This window comes from Trichosurus vulpecula, chromosome 1, assembly GCF_011100635.1.
Source record: "Trichosurus vulpecula isolate mTriVul1 chromosome 1, mTriVul1.pri, whole genome shotgun sequence".
Classification (NCBI taxonomy): domain Eukaryota; kingdom Metazoa; phylum Chordata; class Mammalia; order Diprotodontia; family Phalangeridae; genus Trichosurus; species Trichosurus vulpecula.
Window position 1 is genome coordinate 158,123,404 of NC_050573.1, and position 22,646 is coordinate 158,146,049.

At 39.0% G+C, this 22,646-nt stretch overlaps 1 protein-coding gene across 1 annotated transcript in view; it reads right to left on the bottom strand.

Annotated features, from left to right (window-relative positions):
* NECAB1 (N-terminal EF-hand calcium binding protein 1) overlaps positions 1-22,646 on the bottom strand; it is a 288,957-nt gene that overhangs the window by 103,796 nt on the left and 162,515 nt on the right. Inside the window, exons 6-7 of the mRNA XM_036764554.1 lie at positions 20,573-20,598; positions 370-467 (exon numbers count right to left, since the gene is read on the bottom strand). Coding sequence (XP_036620449.1) covers positions 370-467; positions 20,573-20,598 — 124 coding nt within the window. The remainder of the gene's footprint in view (positions 1-369; positions 468-20,572; positions 20,599-22,646) is intronic.

The window sequence follows — 22,646 nt, forward strand, 5'->3', positions numbered from 1 at the left end:
ACTGGGTTTTTAATATTTTGATAATTACATTTTGATAAAATTAGTTTCCTTTGTAATGCTATTTTATTTTTTTTTGCATTGAAAATATAATTCTGAGAAGTTCATAGGCTTTATCAGACTGTCAAAAGGGGCCATTACACAAAAAAGGCTAAGGATCCCAGGTGTAGACCTAAGCTTAGTGTTACAGTAGTACTGACTGCTTAGATAATAGATTCATTTTTTTTTGAATCGGGATCTCCATTAAAGGAAATCAAATGTTTGTAATTAAAAAAAGAATCACAATAATTTTCGATAATGCTAACAGGTGCCACTAAAATTAACTTTGGGGAAGCAAATATTTAATAGAAGATGAATAGAGTTTTCCCTTACTTTCTTTGTTTTGCCCATTGCCTTTAAGATGGACAGATTTAGGTCTTCTAGGGCTGCCAGGACATTCTCATATTCTCCAAGGTGCTGAGAAAAATATTCTGAAAGTAGAAAAAATGCAAATAGGTATTACAACTTTATAAGAACAAAAGTACACTAGTACATATTTAGTCAGAACTCAAATATAATTGAAAAGGCAATGATAACTGAGGAGTAGAGGGGTTTTCAAATGAGAATAAGTCACCGATAGGCCAATTTGTCTTACCTCAGCTAAGAAAGATATTAGGCTGCAGTTCTTATCTTTGAGGCAACATTCTTTCCTACAAAAATCCTATAAATCTGGATTCACTGAAAAGGCATGTTCAAAGACCCAACAGCTCTCAGTAGCAGGGTGTCACAGATTTCACTGTTCTAGTCATCTCAAAACATGAAAATCCAATTTTGTTTTTTTCTAGTGAAATATACCAGGAAAAAAAAGTCAGTGATGCTACATTTTGAAGACTACCCATAAATAAAATCAACAGGTCACTTGTATTCCATTAAATATAATTGTGTATTGGACATGTAGTTATCTGTGTGACCATAGCCTCAATATCTTCATCCATATGGAGGCAACTATATGGTACAGTAGGTAGAGAGCTGGGGCTAGAGGCTGGGAGACATGAGTTCACATCTGGTCTCAGACACTTATTAGCTGTGTGATCCTGGGCAAATCACTTAACCTCAGTCTGTCTTAGTTTCTTCAAGTGTAGAGGGGGATAATAATAGTCTCCTAGGGTTCTGTGAGGATTAGATGAGATAATATTTGTAAAGTACTTAGAATGGTGTTTGGTACATAGCAGATGCTTATCAAATTCTTCTTTCCTTCTTTCCCTCCATATCAGAGTTGCCATAGTAATTTAGAGCAATGTGTAAATCATATAGCCCTATAGAAATATCATCTATCATTATTAATAGGGAAAGGGATTGGACCTGTGATTTCATTGGGTGCAAGAAATTCCCAGGGGAGGAAACTAAATTCCCTCTGCCAGTGGAGAGGGTAGCACCTTCTTTGCAGCTTACAGTGGTAACTATAGTGGTAACAACCCTAGAGAGGTGCCTAGAACATTGAGAGTTTAAGCAATATGCCCAAAGTTATACAGAAAGTATTTGTCAGAGGCAGGATTTGGACCTAACATCTTCCAGAATTTGAGACTAGCTCTGTCTTCATTATGCCATACTGCCTCTTATCATCATCATCGTCATCATCATCTTACTGTTAATAATGTTATTATGAATAAGAGTTTATTAATGTACTATTAGTACATAATAGTACATAGAGACCATGTAATAGTGGCCACTATTGGTGGCTACTGTCCCTGTTGCATTGCTTCTGCATCTTCCTGTTTTTCCTCCTAACTTTCCCTTTTCTTGCACTACTGGATAGAAACATTTTTATTTTTATTTTTTTTGGCCAGGCAATTGGGGTTAAGTGACTTGCCCAAGATCACACAGCTAGTAAATGTGTCAAGTGTCTGAGGTCACATTTGAACTCAGATCCTCCTGACTCCTGGACCAGTGCTCTACTCACTGTGCCACCTAGCTGCCCCTAGAAATATTTTTAATGATATTCAAATATTCAAATGGATTAAATGGATCAAATCTCATCATCATTGGTATTCTCTCCAAAGATGTAGATTACACCCCAGTGATGACACTAAAAAACTATTTTGGGCAGCTAGGTGGTGCAATGGACAGAGCACTGGCCTTGGAGGCAGGAGGACCTGAGTTTGAATGTGGCCTCAGACACTTACTAGCTGTGGGATCCTGGGTAAGTCACTTAACCCTGACTGACTCCCGAAAAACAAACTATTATGGTATCAATCTTGAGGGAATCCTCACTGGTGTGTCACAGGACCTACATTTCACCCTGTTTTGTTTAATCTTTCATCAATACCTTCATGAGGAAATAGAAGGAATATTCATTAAATCTGTAGATGACACGAACCTGGGAGGAACTGCTAGCAATGTACTGATAGATTTAAAAGAATCCCGAAAGACTAGATGGATGGGCCAAAAGTAGCAAGATAGCAATTGGGTGGGAAAGTCAAATATTGAACCTACATTTTAAGAACCATTTGTCCCAGTAATGTCACTGCTAGGCATGTACCCCAAAGAGATAAAAGAAAGGAAAAGGATCCATATATATAAAAATATTGATAGTAACTCTTTACATCAGAAAATAACAAAACTAAGGGGGTGTCCCTCAGCTAGAGCATGGCAGAATAAATTATGACATGTGAATGTAATGAAATTTTGTGGTTGTTCAGTCATTTTAGTTGTATCTGAGTCTTCATGACCCCATTTGAGGTTTCCTTGGCAAAGGTACTGGAGTAGTTTGCCATTTCCTTCTCCAACTCATTTTGGAGATGAGGAATTGAGGCAAACAGGGTTAAGTGACTTTCCCAGGGTCACACAGCTAATAAGCATCTGAGGCCAGATTCGAACCCATGAATGTGAGTCTTTCTAATTCCAAGCCCAGAGCTCTATCCATTGCACCATCTAGCTGCCCATGTAATGAAATACTGTTGTGCTATAAGAAAATATGAAAGGGACAGTTTCTCAGAAACTTGGGAAGATCTGTATACAGTGATACTGAATGACCCGAGCAGAGAATAATTTACTCAATGATGATAACATTGCGAAGACAAACAACTTTTAAAGACTGATCAATACAACGACCGACCACGATTCTAGAGAACTGGTGATAAAGAATGCCACCCACCTCCTGACAAACAGGCAATGGATTCAAGATACACAAGACTCATGTTTTTGGACATAGTCAATATGGGAGTTAGTTTTGTTTGACTGTGCATATCTGTTACAAGGGCTTTGTTTTAAATTAGGGGCAGGGAGAGAGAGAAAAGAAATACTTATTAATTATTTTTTAAAAAGGACAAGTATAGTGTGGGGAGACCTAGCTTAACACGTGGAAAAGAGTGAGAAGGTTTTTTTTTTTTCAATACAAGCAAGGCAACAATGTGGTGAAGTTGTCAAAAATGTTAATGTGAATTTTGGCTACATTAATAGAAATCTTCTGTCCAGATCAAAAGAGGTGATAGTCCTACCATATTCTCTCCTAGTTGTACCACAGCTAGAGTATTGCATTTAATCCAGGGCATCATATTTTGAGAGGGTGAATGACAAACTGGAACACTTTCAGAGGAGGGGTTATTAGGATAGAGAAAGTTCTAGAAATGGTATCATATGAGGAATGGGTGAAGAAACAAAGACCTGGCTGGCCGATTTCATATAACTAAAGAACTGTCAGATGAAACACCTTAGATCCAACCTCTGTGTCTCTAGCTCTTCTAAGTGAGTTTATCTTTCTAGAAATCAGGTCCGACAAATTATTTCCTGCCCTCTCCACACTATGTCACTTACTCTCCAGGAATCATCCTTATCTCTCTCTCACCAAAACCTTTGACTTTGCTCCCTAAGTCTCCTAGCTGTGAAAGGGGGGCTTGGGGCTTATGTTTCAGAGAACTAGATCTACTTCCATGCCATTTCCCAGGGCATCTATTTAACAGGTCTCTGCAAGTACCCGCTTTTAGGTATCCCTATAGATGTATGTTCTTTGATGGCAGAGATGATCTGGCTTGCTTTTGACTGTATCCCAAGGGCCTGGAACTTTACCCAACATAACAATTAGTAAATGTTCTCTCACTCACTCTGTGTATCTATCATTTATATTTATGTAAGATATATGTAACAATTGATCAATGTATCTCTATGTATGTATCTACCTATCATCTATCTATCCATCTATCATCAATCGTGTCTCTATCTATCCATCATCTATATCTATGTATGTATGCTATACATAACTATCAATCCATGTATCTCAATGTACGTATGTATCTACCTATCGTCCATCTATCTATCTATCATATGCCTATTTATCTGTTTATCTATCTGAAAAAGAATGTGGCGTATATTCCTTGTAAATCTAAATGGTATAATTAGGAACAATCAGTGGAAGTTATAAAAGAGACAAATTTAAGTCCAATATACAAAGGAACTTTCTGATAATTAGAACTGTTCCACAATGGACTGGGCTACTTTGTGAGGCGGTATGTTCCCTGCCACTGTAAGTGTTTGTTAACCAGACGATTACCTGCCAGGGAGTTTGCAGAGGTGAGGATTACATTGGTTGAGAGGTCAGGTCAAATGAAATCGGGTCTAAGATCCTTTCCAGTTTAAGGGTCTGTGACTAGGGCACTCAGTTCCATCTATTCTGCATAAACTCACAGAAATTATCATGTAAATTTCCCTTTTTTTCCTCCCTGCTTCTTCTCCCCTCCCCCTCCTCCTGGCCCTTGCCCTAGAGATGGCTACCATTGGACGTATTCTGGCTCACGCTGCTTTTCTAGATTTATCTCCCATCATTTCCTTTCCTGTACTCTGCACTCCAGCCAATCTGCCCCGCTTGCCGTCCCCTGATCTCTAACCTTCCATGCCTTCCTTTGTCCTTTGGCATAGACTAGCTCCTGTCCCTGAAAAGCATGCGCCTATCACTCCTGCTTCTTAGATGTCTCAGCCTCCTTCAAAGCTTGGTTCAGGAATCAGCTCCTTTGGAAAGCCTTTGCTCATTCCCCCTAGTGGTTAGTGCCACTGTAGGTTGCAAAGAAAGTGCCTGCCTGCATTGGGAGTGTTTAGTGTTCTCTCCCACCTCAACATATCTCTTTGCATGTTGTATCCTAGCTTCCCAATAGAATGTAAAACCCTAGAGGGCAGGAGGAAAATTTTTGCTTTTGTCGTTGAAACCACAGATCCTAATATAGTGCCTCGAATATAATTAGGCATGTGATAAATAATCTTAGACTAGAACCCACGTTTCTTAATTCTCAGTCAGCCACTTTGTCCAAAGATGTTACCTGATATACATTAAGGATCTCAAAGAGCTTTCCTTACAACAAAACTGTGCAGTAAATATGGTATCATTATCTCCATTTCACAACTGAGGTAACAAGTTCGGAGAGACTGTGACTTGCTTAACTTTACACAATTAGTAATATCAAAGCCAGGACTTTAACCCAGATCTTCTATCTGCAGACTGTGTTTGAGTATCTGTGTGTAAATGTCTAACATGTGATCTCTATAAGAAAACAAATGATTAATTGACTAATATTTATTAGCTTGCTTTATCTGTTTTCCATGGATAGGAATCAACACATTGCTTTATGGTCTCTGTCACGTCTAAGGGAGCATACAGTTTACTGGAACATAGTATCTTAACCTCATGGCAGGTAAAGTGGAGAATTGTGTGGGTTACTGTAGCGGGTGCTAAGATAGAAGTCTCCATGGGGGCATGCCTCAAAGCTCAAAGGAAAATGCAATAAAAATAGAAATAGCTAATTGACATAAAGTTCATGACTGGTGAAGCACTCTGCGAAGGTGGGGAATACAAACTGAAAAGCAAGACAGCCCCTGCTCTGAACTAGCTCCTATTCTATTTTTGCTCTTAACAATTATTTCATTATTTAATATTTTAGTTTTCAACATTGATTTCCACAAGATTTTGAGTTACAAATTTTCTCCCCATTTCTACCCTCCCCCCATTCCAAGGTGGCATATATTCTGATTGCCCCATTCCCCAGTCAGCCTTCCCTTCTGTCACTGCACTGCCCCCTATTCCCATTCCCCTTACTTTCTTGTAGGGAAGGATAGATTTCTATGCCCCATTCCCTATATATCTTATTTCTCAGTTGCATGAAAAAACAACTTTTTTTTGAGCATCTGCTTTTAAAACTTTGAGTTCCAAATTCTCTCCCCGCTTTCCTCCCCTACCCGTCCTCCCTAAGAAGGCAAGCAATTCAACATAGGCCACACATGTATCATTATGTAAAACACTTCCACATTATTCATATTGTGAAAGACTAACTATATTTCCCTCCATCCCATCCTGTCCCCCTTTATTGAATTTTCTCCCTTGACCCTGTCCCTTTTCAAAAGTATTTGCTTTTGATTACCTCCTCCCCCAATCTGCCCTCCCTTCTATCTTGCCCCCCTTTTTATCCCCTTCCCCCTACTTTCCTGTGGAGTAAGATACCCAATTGAGTGTGTATGTTATTCCCTCCTCAGATCAAATCCGATGAGAGCAAGATTCACTCATTCCCCCTCAACGTACCCCCTCTTTCCTTCCTACAGAACTGCTTTTTCTTGCTACTTTTATGAGAGATAATTTGCCCCATCCTATCTCTCCCTTTCTCCCTCTCTCAATATATTCCTCTCTCATTCCTTAATTTGATTTTATTTTTTTAGATATCATACCTTCATATTCAACTCACCCTGTGCCCTCTCTCTCTCTCTCTCTCTCTCTCTCTCTCTCTCTCTCTCTCTATATATATATATATATATATATATATATATATATATACACACACACACACACACACACACATATATATACACATATATACACATACCTACATATATACATACATAGACACACACATAGACACATGTACACATATATATGCATATTCCTTTCAGCTACTATGATACTGAGGTCTCATAAATCATACACATCATCTTTCCATGTAGGAATGTAAACGAAACAGTTCAACTTTAGTAAGTCCCTCATGATTTCTCTTTTTTGTTTACCTTTTCAAGCTTCTCTTGAGTTTTGTGTTTGAAAGTCAAATTTTCTATTCAGCTCTGGTCTTTTCACTGAGAAAGCTTGAAAGTCCTCTATTTTATTGAAAATCCATATTTTGTCTTGGAGTATGATACTCAGTTTTGCTGGGTAGGTGATTCTTGGTTTTAATCCTAGCTCCATTGACCTCCGGAATATCATATTCCAAGCCCTTCAATCTCTTAATGTAGAAGCTTCTAGATCCTATGTTATCCTGATTGTTTTTCACAATACTCAAATTGTTTCTTTCTGGCTGCTTGCAGTATTTTCTCCTTGACCTGGGAGCTCTGGAATTTGGTGACAATATTCCTAGGAGTTTTCTTTTTGAGATCTTTTTGAGGAGGCGATCTGTGGATTCTTTCAATTTCTATTTTATCCTCTGGCTCTAGAATATCAGGGCAGTTCTCCTTGATAATTTCTTGAAAGATGATGTCTAGACTCTTTTTTTGATCATGGCTTTCAGGTAGTCCAATAATTTTTAAATTATCTCTCCTGGATCTATTTTCCAGGTCAGTGGTTTTTCCAATGAGATATTTCACATTGTCTTCCATTTTTTGATTCCTTTGGTTCTGTTTTATAATATCTTGATGTCTCATAAAGTCAGTAGCTTCTACTTGCTCTAATCTAATGTTTAAGGTGGTATTTTCTTCAGTGGTCTTTTGAACCTCCTTGTCCATTTGGCTAATTCTGCCTTTCAAGGCATTCTTCTCCTCATTGGCTTTTTGGAGCTCTTTTGCCATTTGAGTTAGTCTATTTTTAAGGTGTTATTTTCTTCAGTATTTTTTGGGTCTCCTTTAGCAAGTCATTGACTTGTTTTTCATGGTTTTCTTGCATCACTCTCATTTGTCTTACCAATTTTTCCTCTACTTCTCTTACTTGCTTTTCCGAATCCTTTTTGAACTCTTCCATGGCCTGGGACCAGTTCATGTTTTTCTTGGAGGCTTTTGATGTAGGCTCTTTGACTTTGTTGACTTCTTCTGGCTGTATGTTTTGGTCTTCTTTGTTACCAAAAAAAGATTTTAGAGTCTGACTCTGAGTCTGCGTCCCTTTTCCGCTGCCTGGCCACATTCCCAGCCAACTAGTTGACCTTTGAGCTTTTTGTCAGGGTGTTACTGCTTGTAGAGTAGAGAGTGTTTTGACTCAAGCTTTAGGGGCTGTGCTGCTGTTTTCAGAACTCCTTCTACTCCACTGTTTCAACAATCCAAATAGCAACTGTTGTGGGGGTAAAAGACCAACACAAGCCCAACAATAAGAATGCTGCAAAACCCCAGGTTCTTTTGATCTGCTTTACTAAGGAAAGCAACGTTAAGGGGTTTTAAAGTTTACTTTAATCCAGCATACAGACATCATTCACTTAGTTCAGGGGAAAAACCAGCACCCTAACCTTCAGAGCAAAATACAAACAAAGTACAAATATCAACAGACTGGTCTTTCCAGTTTCAAATTCTAATACATAGTTACCAGAGTTTAACAAAGTCCCAGAATCCAGGTTTAGGAGTTGGAGGGCTCGTAGCTACAGTTGCTCAGAGTCTCCACATCAGCATGCCACCAAGAGTGAGAGCACTAAGCAAATGGCTCTGTCTTCTCTTTTTTATACAGTTTCAGATGTCATCTGAGCAACCAGAACTTAGGCTCCTATGACTGGCTCTGGAGTTAGCACCTCCCCTTAGGACCCTGGGAGCTTCACACTCACATAGGCTTAGCACCCAGTAATTAGGGGTTTGGGGCAAACTTAGGAGCAAAGATCTAATCAGGCCTCCCTTAATTAGCCCCACTTGGGGCCCCACCTTAGTTACCAATTCACACCCTCATAGGTTAAGCACCTAATAGGGGTTTGGGCCTGGGGCTTAGCACCTAGTAAGACTCAATCAAAGACACTTAATTAATCATTTTAAAACAGTAAGAAAGCCCCAACTTAATTGATATTACATCCACTGTCACCACAAGCTCTGCCACAGCAGCGCTCCTCCCCACCAAAGAACCACCAACCAGGATTGTGACCTAGATCCAAGCAGGGCAAAGCAAGCCCTGCACTCCCACTCTGGTCTGCTGCTTGATTCCTCCCACTGTGTGAGCCATGGACTCTGAAAGCAGCCGATGCTGGAGCTCCACCCATGCCACCTCTGCCACTTCCAGGGCTGGTGGCCAGACACTCTCTAACCTGATATAGCAGTTTACCCACTAACCTTCTCCATGGTCTTTGGTGTTTGTGGGTTGTGGAGTCTGGTAACTGCCACACCTCAATGATTCAGGGCCTGCTCCAGTGGACTCCCAATCTGGTCTGTCCTAGCAGGCTGGGCTGTGCTCTGCTCCTGGCACCGTGTGATAGACCCTTCCCAGTGACCATCCAGGCTGTCCTGGGCTGGAGACCTGCTTCCCTCTGCTATTTTGTGGGTTCTGCAGCTCTAGAATTTGTTCAAAACCATTTTTATAGGTGTTTGGAGGGATTTGGAGGACTCCTTAAGCAAATCTCTGCTTTCCAGCAGACATCTTGGCCACTAGCTCATATTCTAATGGGGAAGACATCACATATGAAAGGTTTCATCTAGAAGTCAGATGGAAAAGTCCCATGGTCCTTAGAATGCAGTGGCAAAGCAGATGTCAATGTTTCTTTTTTTAAAAATTTCGTTAACCATTGATAAAATCATATCAGTTTCTAGTAATGAATCTTTTGACTATACCAAGGTCTTTGGTGATAAGAACTTTCTTTTCTGGGACTTCAGAAGCTGTGGTTATAGCACCTGTAAGAGCAGTTGCCAGGCTTCATTTCCATATTGGTTGCTTCCTAGGATGATGGTTGGGGGCACTGGGCTGGAAGCAATGCTTATCCTAAACCTCTTGTGTTCCAGGTCCTGGCTGTCTCCATCACGGTCTAAGGAGAAATGGTAGTCAAAGTGGTGGTAGTGGCAATGGTTCAACTTGCCTGGCATTTGCTGGCTCCTGTCTCTCCATCAGCATGCCCTGCTACTTCAGCTAAGCTGGCTTGCTGACTCTCTAGGTGGCAATTGGTGAGGTTGACTGGCCCGTTCTCTAAAGAAGTCACTTCCCTGGATTGATAGCTATGAGGCCTGGGCTGCAAGCAGGACCAGGAACTTGGGAATGATGCCATTTCTAAGACTGCCTGTTGGTGGCCATTGGTCAGCAATTATTGCTTGTGGTGATTAGGAAAATGGACTCTTCCCCCACAATGATTACTCCCCTCAGTGATGACTTCAGGGACTGAGCTGGAAATAGGTCTGATGATTTTGTTGGGGCACTGCTATTTCCAAGACTCAGGTTCAGAGACCTTGGTATTACCCTCTGCATCTGAGGGAAGATGGACTTTAAACGGTGTTATTGGTTTGACTTCCTGGCAGGTACTGCCTCCTGTCTCTCCCTCGGTGTGCCTTGTTGTTTCAGCAATGCTGTCCTGTGGGTGGAAGTTGGCATTTGAGCCACAAACCACCAAAGCTTAACAATGACTATATTCAGAGTATTTACCAACCACTTTGGCAGACATTAACAATAGAATAAGGAACAATTTAAAAAGTCACAGCTGAAAATGTTGTCACCAAGTCCATATACTTAACTCTTACTTGAAAAGCTAAAAAAGGTCAGCATCTCACAGAGAGCTGTTTGGCTTAAGGTTATTCTAAATTTTTCTAAACCCTCTAAGATATCCCCAGAATTTACTAGGTCTTTTTTGTTTTTGGCTGGGGGTGGAGTGGGGTGAGGCATTGGAAACATAACACCTCCTGTGTCTTCTGGATTTATAAGATCCTCCTTGGATCATCTTCTACCCTCTTCCCTTCCTAGTCAATGCTAAGGCAGAACACGTGTTGTCAATCCACATCCTTATGGCATGCTGAAGGACCCCGGAAGCTGCTCCAGTATCTAGTAATACAAGCAGGGGCTATCCTAATGTCTGACTGGTTTCTAGGATACAATCCCATCCTTGGAAACCTGGCTGTCTTAGATTGCAAGCTCCTTGAGGGTAGGGACTGTCTTTTTGCTCTTTTTTTTTTTGTATCTCCAGCACTTGAGTGTGCCTGGCACATAGCAGGTCCTCAATAAATGTTTATTGATTGATCGATTGACCTTAAACCCATTAGTCATATCAGTTCATAGTTCCTACACCCTCAATTTTCAGAGATACTATTTAAACTCAATTTAGAATTTTTTAGTTTAACATTTAATTGGCAGCCAGGAAGTACAGAGGTTGTATGATTAAATATATTCGATACCGCTCACAAAGCTTTCTTATTGTTATGCTCAGTTATGCTCTCAGTACCCAGGCACATGAAGTTTCATTACAATTATCTTCCAGATATCTATAAATACCTCAGAATACTTAGCTACCAAGAGCAGGGCTTGAAAGAGGGTGTAGTATAAAAGAGAGAGGTTATGAAAACATTTAAAAGCTGGTTAGAGGCAGCAAAGCAATCATCCTGCTCCCTTTAGATTTGCAACAGGAAGCAGAGATGGCATGAATACAAAACAAAATCAGCTCAGCTTTGCAAGGCTTACCAGCGCTGGAGAGTCAAAGTACAGTGGCAGAAATTAAACCTCAGACCAACTGACCCTCAGCAAACCCTGAGATTGCCAGCCCCCAGCATGTAGATGTGAAGAATTAACATCTGTTAGGAATGGAGAATATTAAGTGGGAAAGTATTGTGTCAAATATAAAATAGGTTTTAATAGTAGCAGAAAATTTAATTAAAAATGAAAAGTAAAAGCAACAGAAAAAACCATTTAGATATTTAGAGATTATATATTCAATTGGTTTCTCTCAAAAGTACGTGAAGAACCAAGAGAACAACTTATACAATAATGAAAAAGCAAACAACTTTGAAATCTGTGAGAACTATGATCAGTACAATGACTATTCCTGATTCCAGAGGACTGATGATGAAACATGCCATCCATTATGGAGAGGGGATGAATTTAGTGTGCAGAATAAGACATAAATATTGAGAAAATTTGTTTTGCTTGACTATACATATTTGTTACCAGAAATTTGTTTTTTTTCTTTTTTTTCCAATAAGGTGAGGGTGGGAGGTAAAGAAAATAGATTTCTGTTGATTTTTTGAAAAATAGACAGTTGGGGGTATGAGAAACGTGGTTTTGGGGATCACTGGACTTCCTAGGCAGGGCCAAAGTCCTGAAGAAGAACCCTGTGATACCCTAGGGAAGGCTGTACAGACCACAGGACTCCCAGAGGAAGACCAAGTGGTAGCCATCCCTTAATCTGTGGGGATCACAGGGCCTCCTAGGGGTCAGACCCTAAGGAAGACCCAAGTGATGGCCCCTTAGGATGGCAGTAAGATCACAAGGCTCCCGAGACAGGGCCAGAAGTCCCATGTGATGTCCCCTTAAGAAGGCGTGCAGACCACAGGGTTCCCCAAGGGAATCCAGAGTGGTAGCCCTCTTAACACCGCAGTGGGGATCACAGGACACCCCAAGACAAGATCCAGGAGTAAGCCTGGTGAGCTTCCGCTGCCTGTTGCTTCCCTTCACTTGACCTTAGGAAAACCCATGTGATTTGCCCATTCACACCCAAAGAACTCAGGACCAGAGTGGGCAGAGGAAGGCATTTTATTATGCTCCCCAAGAGAGCGGGTGTAGTGCTCGAGGGAACACTCACACCCTGATACAGCTGCAGGAGCAGGGGTAACCATTCCCTCCACTCCTGCTAGAGTCATGGTTAGTTTACAATCTTTATTTTTTACATAGTTTTCCTAGGTTATACAGTTTATATAAATAGGATAATAAGGATACAGAAGCAAAAGTGAAGTTAACTAGATTTTCCTTGTCCTAGTTTAGGATTAAACTATATTCTTTTACTTCCCCTACTTTCCCTCTTGAACATATGCAAATGATGCAAATCAGTAGGCCTGGATTCTTGACCAAGACCAGACCCTAGATAAGCTTGAACAGGTTCAAGTGGGTTTGGCCTCTCTAATTCCCTAGACTTCCTTCTCAAAAAGTATGCACATGGGTACAAGCCTCTGACCTCTCACCTGACCGACCTTGAGGCCTGGTCTCTGCTAAAGCTGGGGTGGGGGAGGGCAGGGAAGCACACCTTTAGTTCTGTGGAAACAAAACTCCTCCTCCCATTTCTTACAGGGGTGATACAGATATGGAATATTTCAGGCACTTTCAGATCAGGTCACTGTACTATTTGTTTTATTTAATTACTTTGTTATGTTTACTCTCATGGAGTGGGAATAATCTGTAGATATTTCTAAAAGAAAAACAAATCAATAAAACTTTTTTTTTTAAAAGTACATATGATCAGGAGTTCCATGGCTGACAATTTCTGTTGCATGAAGGAGGATTCCTTACACGTGGACAGGTATCTTTGCAATATTTGATTTTAGTGAATATAATTGCAGTAACAGGCAACCTGTCCTAGTGGTGCCTACCTTAACATCACATTTAGGTTTAGATTCTTCCTCTGATACATATTGTATAATCCTGGGCAAAGCTCCGATTCTCCCACTATTCCAAGCAACTCTAAAACTCCAAGTTGCCATATCCACATGTCCACAAAACTGAAGAAGTCACAGTGGCCTACCCTCTTCCCCAGCCAAAACAAATAAAACAAAAATCTTCAATGCTTTATTTCAGTCAGAATACACAAAATCCATAAAATAAAAAGGACCACATTATAATTCCAGTGATTAAGATGCATACTCCTGTACTGAGAGGAAGAACATAAAACATGAATTTCAGTATGACTTGAATAAAAAAAAAATTGCAGCAACCTTTAGAAATACTGAGCATTCCAGGCATTCCACTAATAAAAAAAAAAATCACGGATGAAATCCTGAGAGGAGATTCTAAAAGCTTTCTAAAAGCATACTCACTGAAGATGTTGAGATGTGGGTGTGGCTACTTGATTTATCATGATTACAGGAAAAAAAAAGATTAAAGTCAAAAGGAAGATGATACCTTAAAAATATGAAGTCTCTAGATAGGATAATGTGTCGTTTCACAAACTGCAACAGGAAAGGTAGGTAACAAAGCCAGAAAAAGGCAGCATTTAAAATTTCCTTTTCACCACTCTCAGCCCCCAATACCTTGCTTTTTCTTAAGCAAAGCTGTTAACCAAATACAAATGGAAAACTGGCAACTAAACTGATAATCAAAGAACGCCAAGAAAACATGTACAAAGCAAAAGGCTTTCTCCTCCCTTTTCCCCTGAATTATTTGGTTAATTTCCTCAATTATCCACTTCACTTCCTACAAGATGACAGGGACAGGCCATGATCATCCTGTATATTTAGCTAGATAGGGCAGTGGAAAGGAAAAGGGCAAAAAGCAAGATGGGATTCCCTATGACTTCATCTGAGACTTAGTTCAAGTTACTTTCTGTAAAGGACCTTTGCTGAGCTCCCTAACTGCCCTCATTAACCTCCTTTTCTCATTAACCAAAATTATTTCCTATATATTTTGTATTGATTTAACGGTGTTAAGGTGTTTATCTCAGCGGAAAAAAAGTTCCTTGAGGGCAGGGACCATTTCGTTTTTTTGTCTTAATCTCCCTAGCTTCTAGCACTGTTCCTTTTTGTTGGTAGGTGCTTAAATGCTAATTGAATGAATGAATGAAAGTAAGGTAGAGTCTCTTTGATGCTCTTTTTAAAAGAAGCAGTAAATGACAAGGGCACAAAAAATGCTTTTGTGTAAAGGAAGAATTTTGTATTATTTGTCAAAAGGTGTGGGACACAGACAGCCCTTGTGATGGACCAACATTTTGATGTATAATGTAAGTTTTTTGAAAAGAGGTTGTTTTAATATAAACTTTCAAAATATGCATGTGAAGAAACACAGTTTTCAAAAGGGATCATGGACAGTTTTGGAAAGAATATGTTCTGTGGTGTAAATTTGAGGACTTGAATCTCTTTGTCAAAAATGTGGAATGATTCCTCACTGGTGTGGGGAAAATTTAATGTTATAAAGAGGCTGAGAGAAATCTTTTACTCATTTAAGTCTAGAGAAATGTATGAAGAAATAGAATTTCCAGAGACCCAAAAAGAGAGACTACATGTTGAGGACTATAGAGCTGCAAAGGATGATGGTACCTTAGCTAATCTGCACATAAATATTATATATAATGACATACATCATATATTATATATTGCATTATGTTATAGGTATTATGTCTAAAGAAGATAAAATTGAGAAAATGAGAAATCATATGAACATTTGGATGCTGAACTATTGATTGGAAAAGGACTATCAGTATCTTAGGAGAAATTAGGAGAACTGTGACTTTTTAAGTAAAAGGTCTTACTTTTTACTACAAGTCAAGAACACCTCTTTGCAGCCGTTGAACTCTAGTACTCTACTCAAGTACTCTAGTAAGAAAACAACAGGAGGGCAAAAGAAGTCAGTGGCACATGGACAATCACTATCAGCTGAGAGAAGGTTTCAGCTGAGATAACATTATCTCTGCCAAGTACTCCATTGACTAATACCTTTTGCCCTTCACTTCACCTAGAGCTGGAGAAAGGTGATGTTTTGCTTAAAGGCTTGCTGCTCTCTGTTGCCACTTCTGGCTTGAGAAGGAAAAGCAGAGAGGACCTTAGAGTTGTTTTTGTTATCACAGCCAGGAGCTGTTTTGTGGCAAGCTCTGTTTTGATTGGACAGTGCTCCATCTAAGGAAGTGAATAATTGGCCAGGATGGTCCATATGGCCTGGAGATGGCTGGTTTGATGAACTGGGAAGTTAGTTGTCTGGCTTACAGAGAATGGTAATTTATATTAAGAGAATATTTTCTAAATGCCTTTTCAAGGCTGATGGTTAATTAATTGAAAGCTTATAGAGACTATGTTTGGTAGAGACAAGAATTTTCTCATGGTCCAGTCTGAAGAGCTGTGAAGATCAATAGTTAGCAGTTTCCTAGAGTGTTTCTGCTGCTGCTGCCACTGCTGTTTGTCCTTCATTCTCAAAGAGGACCATGACATCAGGGAGGTGATGCCAAGACATCTGACCACCAGACCCTGGGGTGTAGATGTTCCTGAATGGGCCTCACTTTAGAGATGCAAATTGCCTCAAGCATATGAACTTCCCTCCTTAATGTTTCCATGCCAGGTTCTTAGAAGTATGTGACTGCTTGACTATTGTGTGCATTGATGGGAGAATGGGATCCAGACATATATGTGTATTGTGATTTTTTATTCATGTATCTTATTTAATATAGATGTATCTGTAGTCCTTTTGCCTTATGTTGGTTGTATGGACAGAAAATACTGGATGGGGGTTAAAGGGCTAGAGTGGTAAGTTAAGGGAAGTATATTTCTCCTCAAGAAGGTTATCCCAGTACCCAAAGAGAGTTTCAGTGTGAATGTCTACTGATAGTTTATCTCTGAGAACTCAGACCTGGTAACATGAGGACAGGTTGGAGGAGCAAGGCAAACTTAGAGAAATGGGGTGTCTCACACACCTGAGAGATGTGAGGCCCCAAAATTTATATTGGAGGGTGTTTAAATCCCACCTTGTCTACAAACACCATCTATAGCAACATGTAGATATATGGGGGCAGCTAGGTGGCACAGTGAGTAGTGCACCGGCCCTGGAGTCAGGAGGACCTGAGTTCAAATCTGGCCTCAGACACTCGACACACTTACTAGCGGTGTGACCTTGGGCAAGTCACTTAACCCCAATTGCCCTGCCCTCCCCCCCCAAAACATGTACATATAGGTATACACATATAAACACATATGTATATATGTACATGTATGTGTATACATACATACACACATTCATGTTGTGGGGACATTGGAAGAGACCAGTTATCCATCCTCATTACATATGGGCTTCATGATGATTCACATTAATCATAATGAATGGGGAAACTGGTATATATGTCTTATTTTTGTGCTGCTGAAATTTATTTTATATCTAATTGAAGAATAGATAACAGAGGATCAATAGTAAGGCATGGATTTTTCTGTCCGTATGTATTAGTCAGTAAGCATGATCTATTTCTTCATAAACACATCTTACTTTTCACTCAGATCTGATTTCATGTTTTATTTTCATTCAGGCTAACAGTAAGTAGATATTGTGGAGAAAAAAAAAGAGTAGAAGAAATCCTGTCTTTTTATTGATATTTTTGGAAACTGGCCAATTTATTTGCATATGTTTCTTATGCAGAATTAATGTTCTGAGATTCACTATTTTGGAATTCTGCTATTTGGGATTCTATGTTGCATTTGTTGTTAATGCACTAGCAGTTTAATGAGCTTGAAAAAATGATATTCAAGTACTAGAGATGGTATTTGAAGAGTAAAGGACAAAAGAAAAATATACTAGAAATGATGCTACTATCTTAGGGAAGTGCCTATGGCTTTAGATAGAGAATCTCAGAAGAACTCATCCCTAGCTGTACTCAGAGACATAACTAGGAATTATGCTACCTGAAGCACATTCAGTTGAGCCAGAGGCAAGGTGTGGCAGAGGATGGTCTACTCTGATTATGTGAAAATCTGGCCGTGACTTTCATGGCTTGGTTGACGACTGAGAAGAATACTGAGGTGGAAGAGGTAGAAGTGGCAAAGTGGGGTTATTTGGCATTAGGGGGAAGATGGTTACCAAGAGAGGGGCACGACCCTTGGGTCTGGTGCTGTGTGGGACATGTCAGAGGTCCAAAGGTCAGGAAGCACACCCCCAGGGATGAACATCCTGAGTTGTTGTGTTGTATCCAACTCTTCATTTGCCCATTTGGGGTTTTCTCAGCAAAGATATTTGCCATTTCCTTTTCCAGTTCATTTTACAGATGAGGAAATTGAGGCAAACAGAATTAAGTGACTTGCCCAGGGTCACACAGCTGATAAGTGTCTGAAGTTGAAATGGAACTCATGAAGAGAAGTCTTCCTGATTCCAAACCCAGTGCTCCATCCATTGTGCCACCTAGCTGCCCAGATACCCTGGGATAAAGCTCCAAATACCCCTCTTCATTACAAATTTGGTTGTGCTAGCTATCACAGTCACTATATTGATTAGGATATAGTCTATATTCTTTTCCCCAAATGTGGATTTATATGAGACCTATGGTGATGCTATTTTTCCAGTTAACCTCTATGTAGTTATTTCTTAACAAAAACATTTGTTTTAGGGAGATAGTTCATATTTATGGATGCTCTGTATTTGGAACAATGCAGTATTTAAAGTAGGCTCAAAAAAAGAAGTGTGGGCAGGTAGGTGGCGCAGTGGATAGAAGGCCAAGCAAAAGGCAAGAAGACTCAACTTCATGAGTTCAAATCTGGCCTTTGACACTCACCAGCTGTGTGACCCTGGGCAAGTCAATTAACCCTGTTTGTCTCAGTTTCCTCATCTGTAAAATGAATTAGAGAAGGAAATGGCAAACCACCTCAGTAACTTTGCCAAGAAAACCCCAAAAGGGGTCATGAAGAGTCAGATATGACTGAAAAATGATTAAACAACAATAAACAAAAAAGTATTATGAACAAGTTTTTGAATGACATATATAAGATATAATTGATATTCAGAGAATATCAAATTAATCTTTAATAGCATCAAATTCTTAGTCTTACAACTATTCCCCTTCCATAGGCACATTCTTCGAGTGTAATTTCATCAAAAAGATAAAGACAGTACACATTGGTTAGGCCATAGTGAGTGTATTTGTACAGAACTTTAACTGTGACCATTGAGGGATTTGTTTTGAAAAGGGTGGCCAAAGTTCCAGTCCTATTGGACAGGTAGAGGGAAATGACAATTTTACATTTTAATGAGGGACTCAATCCTTATCCCGTTCAATATCTTCATTTTATAGGTAAGAGAATTAAAATCCACAAAGATTAAGCAATTTGCCAAAGATGATATAGGTTATAAGTATTGTAGTCTTCCAGTTCCAAAGCCTGGGATCTTGCCCCTGCCTCCTGTCATCTCAGTTACTTTATCATTAAAACTGAGGGACTATAAGAACATTGATTTAGAATTGGAAGTCACATTACTTATCATCTGTTTCAGCCTCCTAATTTCATTTGTGACGATGCACTGGCCAAAAGAGGTTAAATAATTTGCCTGAGGATATACAGGTAGTAAGGGGCAGAGTGGGAATTGGAAACTGATCCTCTCAAGTCCAGGACTCTTTCCACTACAATATGATGCCTCAGTATCACATGATAGTAGAATCAGACCAGATGACCTCTGATGACATCTTCGAGTTTGAAATCTATGGTACTATAACTTGAAGAGAAACACATTAAGGGCAGAAGATAATGAAGTTGTATTAAATACTAACAGTCTGTGGAAACTGGTTGGGAATCTGCTCTTGTGAAAGTAATGTACTAATTACAGAAACGATTGTTTTCCTATGAGCAAATTAATGACATACCAACCCATTTGATAGTGAGTCCCCAAAATCTGTATTTCAGTAAAAATTATAGCAAAAAAATGCTTATTGCATTCTCGCAGCTGTTCACAGTGTTCTTTTTCTTTATTTTTCTTTATTTTTTAATGTTTTTATTGATGTCTCCTGTTTCTCACATCATCAGAGTTATCCCAAGTATCCTTCCTCTTTCCTCTCCAGAGAGCCACCACATGTAACAAATAATAAATATCAAAAAAATTTTTAAAGAGGAAAAAATATCAGGACAACTGACTGATACCTTGAAAAAGTCTGAAAACATGTGCGACACCTGTGGACCTCCTACCTCCACAAAAAGATAGACTAGGGCTGTCTTCTCATATCACTTCATTCAAGTCATGCTTGATCTTTATACATTTTTTTACATTCACTTTTGAATTTTTTGGTGTGTGGTTTTCTTTCCATTTACTTTGTGTGTATTGTTGTTTTGGCTTTGCTTACCTCACTATTGCATCAGTTCATATAAATCTTTCCATGTTTCTCTGTATTCACCACACACATAATTTCTTACAATGTAGTAGTATTCCATTAAATTTATGTATCACAATTTGTTTATACTGATGGGTGTCTACTTTGTTTCCAATTCTTTGCTACCACAAAAAGTACTGCTGTAAAAATTTTGGAGTATATGGGGACATTCTTCTTATTGATCAATTCCTTGAGGCATAAGCCTAAGTAATGGGGGCTCTGGTTCAAAGGGTATAGATATCTCAATCACTTTATCTGCATCATGCCAAATTGCTTTCCAAAATTATTGTACCATTTTACAGATCCACTAACAATGTATTATTCCATAATCCCTCCAATATTGACAACTGCCATTTTTTGTCATCTTCACTAATTTGTAGGGTGTGTGGCTTAACCTTAGGGTTGCTTTGTTTTGCATTTTTCTTGTTATTACTGATTTGGAGCATCTTTTCATGTGATTGTGAATGTTTTGCACTTCTTCATTTGAAAACTGTTCGTTCATATCATTTGATCACTTATCTATTGGGGAATGGCTATTAGTCATATATAATATGCATATACATATATATACACACAAATATATTTATCATTTATATATCCCACCCTTTATTTCCTTCCTGTCTCAAACAAACTTCAGTTACATACTGATATCTTTGAGTTTAATTTTTCTTAAAGGTACTTACCACACAGTTCTTCTGTGTCGAGATTGCTTAAAAAGGTTAAAGAAAGAAAGAGAGAAAGAGAGAAAAGAAAAGAAATACAATTACTTCCTCTGGATTTTAATTTGGATTTTTGTAAAACTGAATACAGTCATTTTCTAGCCCACAAAAAAGGTACTATGTGACAATGTCTATTACAGATACTCACCTATTGAATCCCAAGTGGGTCTATATCATATCAGTAATTAGCATGAATTGAGTCAGATTCTTTCAGTGCATAAACTACTTCTTTGGAATATTCTGGAATATTGGGAAAGTTGTAGCATAGAATAGGTGTTTCTTGAGTCTCCCAGTTATTAGTTCTCCATTCCCCCCAATTACTCTGTACATATCTTGTATTTTCTTATATGTGAACATATTGCTATCTCCCTGCCTCCCGGTCCCCTAGTATAATACAAGTTCTTTGAGGATAGAGATTATTTTCTTTGTATCCCTGGGGCCTAACACAGGGACACCTAATAATAAATGCTTTTTGGATTGATGCTATGGTTTATTCTCCTTTACAGAGTATTTTACTCACAACAGCTTTATGAGATTGGTAGCACAATTATTATTTTCCATTAAAGATAAAACAGCTTAGGCTCAATAGAGACCGATCAAGGTAGGACTAGAATCCAGGATGCTGTGTTTTGTTTTTTTAATTCCTAGTCAAGAGCTCTTCCCATTATATTAGAATGACTCTTACAGGCAACAGAAAATTCAGGGGAGGGAAACGGTCTGGGGGCAGAGGAAGGTTTAAGAAAGGTTGTGAGACTTTGCATAAAGTTGTGCCATTATGTCTCCTGGAATAAAAATGGAGTATTGGAATGGATCTGTGGCAATGCTTTAGACACAAATCAAAGGCCCTTGAATACACTATTTGTGTATCAAATCATAGAAAGCTATAGAATGATACTTTAGAGCTCCTAGGAATCTTGTCTTCAACCACTCTTATTTTACCTATGAAGAAACTGAAGTTTTAACAAAAACCATTTACAGATGAGCATGTTAGGAGTCAGGAGCATTAAGTAAGCTCTCCAAGATCACACCACTCCCTCACTGGTCAGGGGCAAAGCCAGGCTCAGGACCTAGGTTTTCCTATTCCTAGTTTATGTTTTATCATTTGACTTTCTGCCACAAAACAAGGAAACAAACAAACAACAAACATGCAAATATTTTTGGCATTGAAGCTGATGCCATCCGTATCCTTTTCTCTTGTAGGAGTTCAAATAACAAAAAATAACTACTGACATTTATATGAAATTTTACAGAGCAAAAAGCACTTTACCACTCTGTGAAACAGGTAGTGAGCATTTCAACACCACCATTTTTGTTACATTTTTTTCTTATTGTTTGTCTTTATACAAATGAGAAAACTGAGTCTCTGGGAGTTCAAGGGACTTATGTGTCAAAGTCCATATAGCTTGTAAGTACAAGATGTCCCATTAGTATCTGTGCAATTTTAATCTATTAAAATTTTAAAACTACAGTAAGAATTCTGGGAGTCCCTGTAAAAGAGCTAACTCAAACCAGTTTTTTTTTTTTGGTTCCAGTTCAAGTACTCTTTCTACTCATTTTTAATGGCCATGATAAGAACAATACTTTCTCAGTCATTAAAAAAATCCATGTCATTGTTTTTGCTTTTATATCACAATAATTTCCAGAAATACTTCTCCCTTAATCCCCAACAGCACCAAACAAGCTTCTTTTTAACGAAGAAAACAGATTTAGCAAAGCAACTGACACAGGAACCACATAGGTCAATGTATGCGATGCACCCATAGTCACCAACATCATAATGGAGGGGAAAGAGAGTACATTTCCTCATATTTTTTCTCCTAATCCACACTGAAACCTTAATTTCTTGTGACAAGATGCAGACCATAGGAACTAAGAGTACTCTTTATGCCTATAGTCACAGCTATTTCTTACAGAAGCAATCTGCTAAGAAAACAATGTAGGACATGGCCTGGCACACCTCCCTTTTCAGCAGTTTTTGTTCTGTATTGTTTGTGGGTGGTGGTATAAATTGTATGCACTTGCAGCAGGGCTACGTGGC